Source organism: Alligator sinensis, unplaced genomic scaffold (genome assembly GCF_000455745.1).
Source record: "Alligator sinensis unplaced genomic scaffold, ASM45574v1 scaffold928_1, whole genome shotgun sequence".
Taxonomy (NCBI): domain Eukaryota; kingdom Metazoa; phylum Chordata; order Crocodylia; family Alligatoridae; genus Alligator; species Alligator sinensis.
The window spans coordinates 457271-468490 of record NW_005842229.1 but is presented as its reverse complement, the minus strand read 5'-3'; the positions used below and the strand labels follow the sequence as shown (position 1 = coordinate 468490).

General features: G+C 44.8%; 2 protein-coding genes across 3 annotated transcripts in view; both read right to left on the bottom strand.

Annotated features, from left to right (window-relative positions):
• NOL7 (nucleolar protein 7) overlaps window positions 1-102 on the bottom strand; it is a 7280-nt gene extending 7178 nt beyond the window's left edge. The window contains exon 1 of the mRNA XM_006027257.3: window positions 61-102. Coding sequence (XP_006027319.2) covers window positions 61-102 — 42 coding nt within the window. The remainder of the gene's footprint in view (window positions 1-60) is intronic.
• Window positions 103-276: 174 nt separating this feature from the next.
• SIRT5 (sirtuin 5) overlaps window positions 277-11220 on the bottom strand; it is a 24917-nt gene continuing 13973 nt past the window's right edge. The window contains exons 3-9 of one of the 2 annotated variants that reach the window (XM_006027244.3): window positions 9634-9767; window positions 8178-8403; window positions 6690-6777; window positions 4787-4840; window positions 3752-3875; window positions 2907-3022; window positions 277-542 (exon numbers count right to left, since the gene is read on the bottom strand). In XM_006027244.3, coding sequence (XP_006027306.1) covers window positions 467-542; window positions 2907-3022; window positions 3752-3875; window positions 4787-4840; window positions 6690-6777; window positions 8178-8403; window positions 9634-9767 — 818 coding nt within the window. In that variant the 3' untranslated portion in view covers window positions 277-466. Of the gene's footprint in view, window positions 667-2906; window positions 3023-3751; window positions 3876-4786; window positions 4841-6689; window positions 6778-8177; window positions 8404-9633; window positions 9768-11220 lie in introns of both variants that reach the window. The other variant, XM_025208430.1, reaches the window with a different exon arrangement.

Sequence of the window (11220 nt, the reverse complement as noted above, 5' to 3'; positions counted from 1 at the left end):
AGGCTGCCACCCAGCCCTTCCTCCTTTCCTGCCACTAGGGAGGCAGTAGGCACTTCCCGCCTTTGGTCCAGAAGCCCTCAGCATTTCTTCCCTTGCTCTCATGAAAAGCCCCTCTCCGATATGACCCCCTCCCTCCCCCCGCCCCGCACACGCACACGCAGCTGCGCCCACCAGGCAGCAGGCCCAGACGGCACAGCACTAGAGAAGTTATTTTCCAGCCCGCAACTGCCAGCAGCTTTGTTCAAAGGAAAAGACAGTCCATTTTACTCCTGCAACTTCACTTCTCTTTCTTTTATTCCACAGCTTTCAGGTTCCCCCCTTGCAACCCAGGCCTCCTTCAGTTCCTTTCTTCTCTCCGTTTGGTCTCCTTGGAAAGCCAGCCCGTGTCCTTACCAGTCGGTACCAGCTCGCTCGGTGTGTGTTTCCAGGCGGTCTCAGCAGCTTGGCTCTTCCCAGGGGCCAGTGCTCACAAGATTAGCTCAGTTTCGTGGCAGGCAAGCGCTGGAGGCAGGGTGGTTCCACAAGGACCAGAAAAATGAAACCTAGAGACAAGGAGCGCGGTTAGGAAACGAGCAGTAACCACAGGCAGGGAACAGGTCAGAGAATCATGCTGCTGGTCCACGTTGTCATCTGTATGTTTCCCTTCATCCTTCATCTTCAGTCAGACTGAAAAGGAAGGATTCGTTTCACGGTAAAGGTTCCAGGTCATGCAAAGCCTGTTCAAGTAGCAGTTTAACACTAAAGGATTCAACAGGATAAGGAAGAAAATAAGAGCTGAATTCTAGAGACTTCATATAAATCTTTTGTATTTTGCCTAAACTGGTAGTTGATTTAAAGGAACGCTGAAGATACGGTGGGAGAGGTTAACAGGACAAGAACCACAAAGACTACGCACTTCAGGACCTCTCCAGGTAGCTGAGACAAACGCTAGTTTCTCCAAACAGGGCTCTAGAGGTCATAGTCTCTTTGCAGTTTTTCTAGGCACTCAGTTTATTTTTACTAGTACAATATAAGAAAACATTTAGGATCATCATAGTAAAGTAGAGCTGTAAGGGGCCTCGTGAACTCATCCAGTCCAGTCCCCTGCTCTAGGCAGGATCATCCCGGACTAAACCACCCCAGCAAAGCATCTGTCCAACCTGCTCTTAAAAACATTCAAATGTTCATGCATGGAGAGTCCAGGCAGTGCTGCAGCCCAGCCATTCATTCCCCAGTCTGCATCTGTGCCCACAACTATTCCATCCCAAGTGCAGGACTTTGTACTTGTCCTTGAACTTCATCTGATAAACTGGAAAAATGGTCTGCAGTCAATCAAGGTCTACTGGATCCTAACCTAGGGTGATCATCTTTTGAAAATGGAGAAGCAGGACACATGTCCACCTCCTACCCCACACCTATGGGTGGCATGACCAGAGTGAAGCCAAGCAGAGCCTGTGGGGGGCAGGGGAGGATGCAGACTGCCCATGGTGGGGCTCCCTGCTGCATTCGCCCCAGGACCTTCACAGTCCCAGCAGGCAGGCCCTGGCAAGGGAGGGTGAGGACCCTCAGTACTGCTGCCACTAGCCCTGTGCCAGCTACTCTGCCATGGTGAGGTGCCCCTTGCCAGGCCAGCAGCAGCAGGGGGCACAGCTACATGCTGCTGGCCCCACTGCTAGTGGGTGGGAAGGGGGTGCCTCGCCATGGCAGCACAGGTGGTGTGGGGCTCCCAGTGGCAGCGGCAAGGGCACCAAGCCTCCTCGTTCCGTTCTGCCTTCCTGCGCTGGGTCCTGCCTGCTGGGCCACGAGACCCTGAAGAGACAGCAGCAGGGCAAGGAGCCCACATCTGCCCTGACCCCATACACAAATCTGGGGAGGCAACTGCCCCACCCTCATGCTCCCTGTCTTGGGAGTGTGCACAGTGGTAGGGAGCTAGCCCCCCAGATGAGTTGCCTGTGGCTCAGTCCTGCTCCCCAGCCAGCCCCGCAACCTTGTGAAACTGCCTGCGCACTGCCCTGGCTGGGTTGTAACCCCAACCCCAGCCACCAGTCCTGCCTCACTCCCTCGCTTGCTGTGGGAGCCTCAATCTGGCCCCCCCTGGCCACCCTCCAATAGTTACCTGCAGGCAGCTGTTCCCTATGCCTGCCTGGCTGTATTCCTGGCCATGTGCATGTGTGTGTGTGCACATATGCACATGGCACTCCCTGCATCCCATCCCCAAGCAGCTCCCTGCAGGCTCTGCCAGATCCCTGCACGTGATACTGGGACAATAGCTGACTGTCCAGGGGAATCAGGGACAAATGCTGTCCCAGTCATTCAGCCCAAGACCGGGACTTAATGTTCACATTTTGGGACTGTCCTGTCCAAATTGGGACAGGTGGTCACCCTATCCTAGTCCTACCCTCCAGAGTATCTGCAACTCCACCCAACTTGGTGTCACATCCCCTTGGTGTCGCAATTGCATCATCCATATCTTTAATTAAGATGTTGAACAATACTAGACCCAGGACAAACCGCAGAGGAACCCCACTTCATACCTCCTGTGAACCACACATTGAGCCATTGATAACTACTTGCTGAGCACAATGATCTAACCAGTTTTATAGCCATGTTACAGTACTTTCATCTACAGTAAAAGCTGTGTTAACTGGCATTTAAGTAACTAGAACACTCTATTAACCGGTATTTCTGGCTGGCCGGCCAGATGTGTCGGGGGAAAAGCTCGCCACCGCTGCCACCCACCACCTTGTGCCGCCACCGCTCTGCGTACCCTCTTCCCCCTCATCTGTCCGGCCAAAAACCCCCTGCCCTCCAGTAACCAGAATTTTTGTATAACCAGCACCACCGCCCATCATGCTGGATAACAAAGCTTTTACTGTACAGTACTTCCATTTAAGTTAACAGGGCTTCCTCTGTGTGAGCAGCCGTACCTGAACTTTTCCGTAGCAGGGGTAGTCTGCATGTTAAATTCTGCAACGGGTACTCCCCTGGCAGACACCTGAGGAGCAAAACAAGCAGCTGGATACACCACAGAGGAAGTTCCAACCTAAAGGAACAACAAAACAGCAGCTTGGCATTTAAATACATTTACCACTATCTTGAAAACTTGTGACAGACTCCTTATTTTCACATCTTAAAGCACGCGCACTGCAGAACAGAGGCCAACAAACATGGTTTGATTATTATCCATGGAATAAATCTGGAGCTGTTCCCCTCAGATTTAACATGTTCCTCCCACCCCTCTCCCCCAGTCTCCAAAAGGAGGTAAATCACAATCTAATGAGACTCTCGAGCCCTTCTTTGTGACACCAGTGCAATAAACTAGTTTCAAAGAAAATGCACCTATGCTATGTAAATGTGCTAGAAATTCCTAAACAGCTATGTAAAAATTCAGGGGAAAAAGTGTAATTTTAAGTAGTCAGCACTGAAAAAAATTCAAGAGTTAAGTAAACATTAGTGTGGCTATACCGCTTGGGTACAGAAGCTCTTGCATTATTGCTTATTTAGCTAATGCATACCTCTAATGCAGACAGCACATGTAACTTGGCCAAGAAGTGTTAAGAGAACCAGAGCCCTTAAATTTCTTCAATGTTACATGATAATTTACATAAGCTACTACTTGCATGTGTCAAGTATATGCATCTCTTTTCTCAGAAACAGAATTTCTTAGCTTCAGCCTACTACATAAATTAATGGACCTACATAATTTATGTACATATTCCATAATTTTGGTTACATACTCCAAAGCCATGGTCACTTTGGAATTGTCACGTACCACCAAACAAAGATCACAGATCTCTAATTCTCTTTCAACCTCCGTGAGGATGTCAGAATCCAGAGTCTCTCCAAACCACACAACATGGGGACGGAGGAGGCCATTGCAACCAGGTTCTTCACACCTGTAGAAAGTGAAACAACTTGAGAGTGCCACTCAAAGCAGGAAGAAAGTGAAGTGACTCTGAACCTTGAATCAATGTAAGAACTTTTAATGACAAACCTATTTCACTTTTACTGGGTTTGTTAGCTCACATTTAGGAAGTTCAATCTGAGAATAATACTTACAGATGTTTCATACTATAGCTGAAGCTGAATTACATCTCTGATTCCAATCACCTGCTAATACTTTACAAATATGAGTCCTGCAACTTGCGGCACATTTCAAATGTTTTATTACATCTGGCCTGAATCATCCTACTATGATAAAGGGACTATTTTCTCCACTATAATTCAACTGCCCCTATAGGTAGTAGGTAGAGAATATGGCATCTGCTTAATAGGTGTTGAATGGTTCTGTCCAACAGCCTGAGAGGTAAGAAATAAAAAAAAAAAAAATACTGTACCTGAACTTTCTAAGGTAAGAAATAAAATACTGTAGATAATGCAAGAGGGTGAAGGAAATCCTTTACTGTTACATAAAGCACTACATGATACCTCACGGCCAGGAGACACCTTGCAGCAAACATCTCCCAACACAGTATTAGATGCTAACTTTGTGCTACCAACAGAATAACCCATACTGTAGTACTCAGCTTCTGTTGTTCATTTCCTCCACTCACGTTAAGTTCCATTCACTTAGCCTTGTCTTTACTAGCTGCTTAAAACAACTAACCTTTAAACCGTTGCCTGTTGTAATGTTATATTTAAATGTGGGCTGAGAACTTGAGGGCAGGGGCCACTTCTTTTGTAAAATGCTTTGACCCTTCTCATATTTAAACAATAAATTGATCCTCATAGGCATCTTTGTCAAGGCCTTGTGAAATCTGAGGGGATCACACTGGCATGATGACAAGAAAAGAAAGCTAACACTCACCGAGGAAGATCTTCAACTGGAATCTTGGCATCTTCTATTTCACGGCCTGGAGCGCTGGTATTAAAACAAAAAGCATTAAGTGACAAACAAAATGCAACCCCTGGGCCCCTTCCTCCTTTCCTTCCCACATATTGCATGTGTAGGTGTTCTACCCTCCTTCCTCAGATCCCTTGCTGCACTGCACCACATGAGCACCCCAGGCTACAGGCTCCCACACTGTGGGCTCCGCTGTGCTGTTCCCTGGGGCAGGAACATAAGCCAAAGGAGGAGGGGCAGCCTGAAGACGAACAATGGTGAGGAGTGGTGGCTGGTAGGACCCCAGGGCCACAAATTAACCCCTGCATGCAGCCCGTGGGTTACCAACTGGACAGCTCTGGTCAAAGGCAATTAACATTAAACCACTAATCTGACTCAGGTCAGCACATATAGCTCTGCAGTAACACAAAATTGTTATTAACTGCCCCAGAAATAAGTAAAACAGGCTCATAATGGTTTTAGAATAGCAAGAACAAGAATCCAGCATGACAGAGAGTCTCCACTCATCTGGAGTTTTAGAAGGCTATCTGGGAAACTGCAAAGGGAAAAAAGGGGGACAAAGCATACATCCATTTTTTTGCTTTTCTATAATGTAAGATAGGGATTGGCAACCCACAGCACGCTTGCGAGAGCATGGTACACGCCGCCATTTTCCGTGGTATGCCAAAGCCAACCCAGACTCTGGGCAGCTTCTGTCAGCAGCTTCCCAGAACCCAGGCTGGCTGCAGTTGGGAGGCTGCAAACAGCTGCATGGGACTCTGCAGTCCCAGCACCAGTTCCGTGGCCGTGGCAACTGTGCACAGACCTTTGGATGTATGGCAGAGAAGGAGTCTGGGGTAGCACAACCTGGCTCCTCTCCTACCATCTGCCCAGAGGCATGTGTAAAGCTGATGCTGCCATGGAGCCAGTGCCAGGGCTGCAGAGCCTGGCACAGCTGTTTGCAGCCTTCCAGACACCTGATACAGGCAGCTCTGGGCAGCTATAGTCCAATCAAAGTATAACTAACGGAAGGAAGAAAGAGGTAAGGGTTGACAAAGGGCCATGTGATTCCGTGTAAGATTTAGGATTAAGTGCCGTTTGTACACCAGATCTGTATCTTATAATATTCCAAAGCACTGCCACCATTCCAAAAGTTAAGGGTATAATTAAACCTCTAATCACAAGCTTCCAGAAATCTACAACTAAAAGAATGGACAGGAGTATAATGAAGAAATGAAGGGAAGTAGTCGTTATAACTGCTATTTCTAGACAAGACTGCTGTTGTAACAGTGTAGGCATAGTTAACAGCAAAATGTATGACACTATGCATGTGTGAGCAAATATTTGAAACAGTGAATTAAAATTTGTCATGACATTACAATTCAGTTCGGATTTGTTACTCAGAAGTCCTAACTAAGTGGTCTTTGAAATAAAGCTTTTGGGTTGCAGAACTTCCAAGAGGTTATTGTTCTTGAACAACATCTTTCAAGTTTTCATTTTGGGCAACCAAAGATATTTAATAGATCATGTAAGGTAGTGGTTTAAATAACACAATGGTGGATCCAAGTTATCTCCTGCTAGAATTATTTAATATATTATCATATGAGCTCTAATTTTAATTGTATACCTTCTTGCCAATCATCTTACCACTTTTAAAATGGGAAAAACTGCCCTATACTAAACACATCTTGGTAGTGAACTGCTTCAATGATCTGACATCCCACCATGCTCAATGAATAAAACTGAAGCTGCTGAAATAATATAACATCTCTCACAGCACCATGAGCGTTTAACTAGTTCTAAAAATCTCTTTCACTACAGATGACAAGTAGTAAGTAGTTAAATCAAAAACAAGAAAACAGGCTTTACAATGCAGATGCAGAATTACCCTTTCCCAGCCAGAGCTGCACATATAGGACTTTTGTAATTCTCTGTCACATTTCTACAGCTGGTGCATCGGGTTTTGAATAAGCTACCTGAAATGCACAAAAGAACAAGTCCAGCTTTTAATATCAAAACAGTGATTTTCATGTAAGACTATGGTTATGCATGCATATAGTTATATCCCTCCAAAATATTCCCTTATTTGGCACTGGAAAGTATATCCTGTGGGTAACCCCAGTTACAGGAATATGGAACAAAGCAATTACAGTCTGGTAGCCTAATGAATACACAGTTTATTGAGGTAAATGTACAAAGAATTTCTGATTCATAGTCAAAGAGGCTAATAGCACATTTATGCATAAAGCAGATGAGCAAAGACAGGAGTACAACTTTCATAGAAACTTCCACAACAAACCAGAGCAACAACCCCTCCAAATAAACCAAAATAAGTATATCTCATGACATCAGGCATGGCAACACAATGAAAATAATATTTGTAAATTTGATTAGAGAGAATCGAGTTTTCAATAAAACAAAATGTTTTGCTAAAGAGGGTCTGCTTTCTCTGGAAAATGTTTCTTTTTAATTCAAAAAACAAACATCTGAAAAAAACGCAATTTGGAAATACCAGCACAATGACTCTTGCAAGGCATATCACGTTTTACTTTCCCCTATGTAACAGGGTCCCAAGTTGGACTACATCTAGTTGGGTGTGTGCCTGGGCCCCCGCATCCAGGATTTTGGGTCCAAAGGAGGGCCACTCGGATGATCAGAGGGCAGCAAGGCAGGCCCTATGAGGGGAGGCTACGGGACCCGAACCTGTTCAGCCTCCACAAAAGAAGGCGGAGAGGGGATCTGGTGGCCGTCTATAAACTGGCCAAGGGAGACCAGCAGGCAATGGGAGAGTCCCTGTTCCCCCGAGCACTACCAGGAGTAACAAGGAATAACAGCCTTAAGTTGACTGAGAGTAGATTCAGACTAGATATCGGGAGGCACTACTTCACAGTCAGGGCGGCTAGGATCTGGAACCAACTTCCAAGGGCAGTGGTGCTCACTCCTACCCTGGGGAGTCTTCAAAAGGAGGCTAGATAATCACCTTGACAGGGTCATTTGACACCAGCATTCTTTCCTGCCCATGGCACGGGTTTGGACTTGAAGATCTGCTCAGGTCCCTTCCGACCCTACCAACTATGAAACTATCTCTACTTAGGCACTGTGGCCACAGTCTCACACAACATATGGCAGCAGCTCAAGGAAAGATGATGCCGTAATGAACATGGAGCTGAGGACTTGTCCTTGAACGGAGAATGAGGTCATGAGGCACTCAAAATACAATTCCAATAAGGTATCAAGTAGCATTTCTAAAGAACATTTTTGTTCGATTTCCACTAAACATTATGACTTAATTTCAATTTTTAATCAAAACACAAGTTCTGATCAGTTCTATAGCATCAGCGTGTCAGAGGACCTGTATGTACATATTGATTCTTACCATGAATTTCTAAGAGGTGCTTTGTGCCTGCCCTTCTATGGAGCTCATCAATGTTCTGGGTAATGACCACAACACTCCTTCCTTGTTTGCTTAATCTGGATTCACATTCCGCAATAGCAATATGTGCTGGGTTAGGCTTTTTACTCAGCATCACTTCCCGACGATAGTGATAAAATTCCCACACACGAGAAGGATTCCTTGCAAAGGCTTCTGGAGTAGCCAGTTCCTGCGAAACAAACCCATTTAGTTATAATAAATACAAGAAACCCAAGCCTTATAGAGTCATGTCTAAACTGCTGTGTGGATGAGAAGGTACTAAAAGAATCAGATTGTGTGTAACCCATTACAGCTGACAAGAATACAAATCAGTAGTCAGAGTTAATGCTGCTTACGTTTTAGGGGCATGACAAGTTAGTAATGTATTTCATACAATGAGAAAATGCCATGCACCAGTAAAGAAGTGCACACTTTTACTGTCGTATAATGTAAAATTCTGTAATTTCTCACTATGCATGTATTCTGCACTGTCCAACCACGCTTGCTATTGGGAATATAACTAAAACACAAGAAATAATTCAATGCAACAGTGGTGATAATTTATATGCATAAAGGGCAAGAAACTTACAAAAGCCGTAACACCTAGCATTTAGGTGCTGATGTTTGTACTGCTGGTCATTTCTTTTCTTCCTTAAATTAAGTCAGAGAAGTTACAGCTACTGTCAAAACCAAAGCCTAATGTTTTATCTGCTGTGTGCACTCCTGTAAAATCTCAGCCGTAACTCATTAACGTGGTTTTTGCATTCGGTTTTCTTGTTTAAAAGAAGGTATCGCTCAATTTAATAAATACATATTCATGTGGTTGGCCATTTTTGGTTGGTGGAGTGATTTCTACGGATATATTTGCAACAGTATATAACAATTGAGCATATCAAATTTCTTACACTAAAATAATCCAACATTTTTATAAACAAGTTCTGAATGCTCAGAAGTTGGAAAGCCCTGCTTCAGAAAGTATTGGGACCGATTGAGAACAAAACAAGAGAACTCACTCAATGTTCTTCATTCATGTTTTTTCTATCTGTCTTAATTCAGGAAGGTAAAAGATTTTTTTAGGGAAGGGAGGAGGCCAAAGGAAAAGCAAGTGGGAAGCAGCAAAGGAAAAAAAAAGGAACTGGCAGAAAAAAGGATCCAAGTATCTCTAGAAAAACTGTGTCCAAAACACACAGCCTTGCAAACAGCAAAAAGGAGAAGGCAGAGCTGCCCACAAGCATGAGGAGAAGCTATATAGATGGATGAACAGAAAACACTTTGCTACCACAGACACACAATGCGAGCAGTGCAACACTTTGAAAATACTAAATTTCTTCAGACCCCTTGAAATAGTACATTTTGAATAAACAGCACATTTTAATAAACAAACAACAGCACATATGTACACTGCATTTGAATTACACACCTGAGCTGGCCATTTCCTCCAAAAGCCCCCTGCACCTCTGAAGGTAGGAACACCACTCTCAGCACTAACACCAGCCCCTGTAATGATGGCTATGTGCTTTGACTTGGCAAATACTTCCCGAAAATCCGCCATGTCTAAACATAAAGGAAAAAAAAATAATTTTATTTAGATGCTGTTTAGCTATGGAACAGCAAAGATGGGAACAAAACAGAACAGCCATGCTCTTAATTTTAGAGACTTTATTCCTTCCTAAGTTTCTGTCTAACTAGAAGAGTCATCAACTGGGAACACATTTTTGGCTATGACCTTCACAAACCCTCTATGAACAGACCCATCAACAAGGGGACTACTCATATATATGAGTAAACAACATGGGATAAGAATTCAATACACTGAGACCATATGCTAAAATTACTACATAGGAACTTATAGGGATATAATGTTAACCTCAAAATACTGTACTTTCTAACATATCAATTTCTTTCTATCTTAGACATTTGTGAAAGGTCAGTCCTGCAGCTGGAATCTTGTTTGTGTAAAAATAAATGTAAAGTAGCTTGGAATATGACTTCTGCCTCTTAGTTACCTTCCCATTCTCTGTGCACTTGCATGATAGCTTCATTTTTGCATATCAGCGATTTTCCAGCTCCATACAACACAACTTGGAAAAATGACTCACCTTCCTTCCCCCTTTTTATAGCTAGTTAAAGACTTACGCCATATATTGAGACATACAGGGCATTTATACACGTGCTCTGGGACTGGAGGGGGCAGTGGGGAGGCACTTTAATTAGAGATGCTCTGAAAGCCACTCTAAAACACCTGGAGCATCTTGTGCATCAGGGTCCCCAAGCTAGAAAATGGCTGTGGGGTCGCATTATCTAAAGTTTCATAGATTTCATAGACATTAGGGCTGGAAGGGACCTCGGAAGATCATCGAGTCCAGCCCCCTGCCCAAAGGGCAGGAAGTCAGCTGGGGTCATAGGATCCCAGCAAGATAAGCATCCAGTTTGCTCTTGAAGGTGTTCAATGTAGGCGCTTGAACCACCTCTGGTGGCAGGCTGTTCCAGACCTTGGGGGCTCGGACAGTAAAGAAATTCTTCCTTATGTCCAGCCTGAAATGGTCTTGTCATAGTTTATGACCATTCGACCTGGTCGTCATCCCTTGGGGCGCTCTGGTGAACAAACGTTCCTCCAGATACTGGTGGTCACCCCTGATAAACTTGTAGGTGGCCATCAGATCACCCCTGAGCCTGCGCTTTTCCAGGCTAAAGAGCCCCAGGGCTCTCAGCCGGTCATCGTAGGGTCTGTTTCCCTGACCTCTGATCATGCGCGTGGCTCTTCTCTGGACTCTCTCAAGCTTCTCCACATCCTTTTTGAATTGTGGAGCCCAAAACTGGACGCAGTACTCCAGCTGCGGCCTCACTAAGGCCGAGTACAAGGGGAGAATGACGTCCCGGGATTTGCTTGAGAAGCATCTATGGATGCAACCCAGTGTTTTGGTCACTTTACTAGCCGCCGCATCGCATTGCAGGCTCATGTTCATCTTGTTGTCAATGATGACCCCCAAGTCTCTTTCTTCCATAG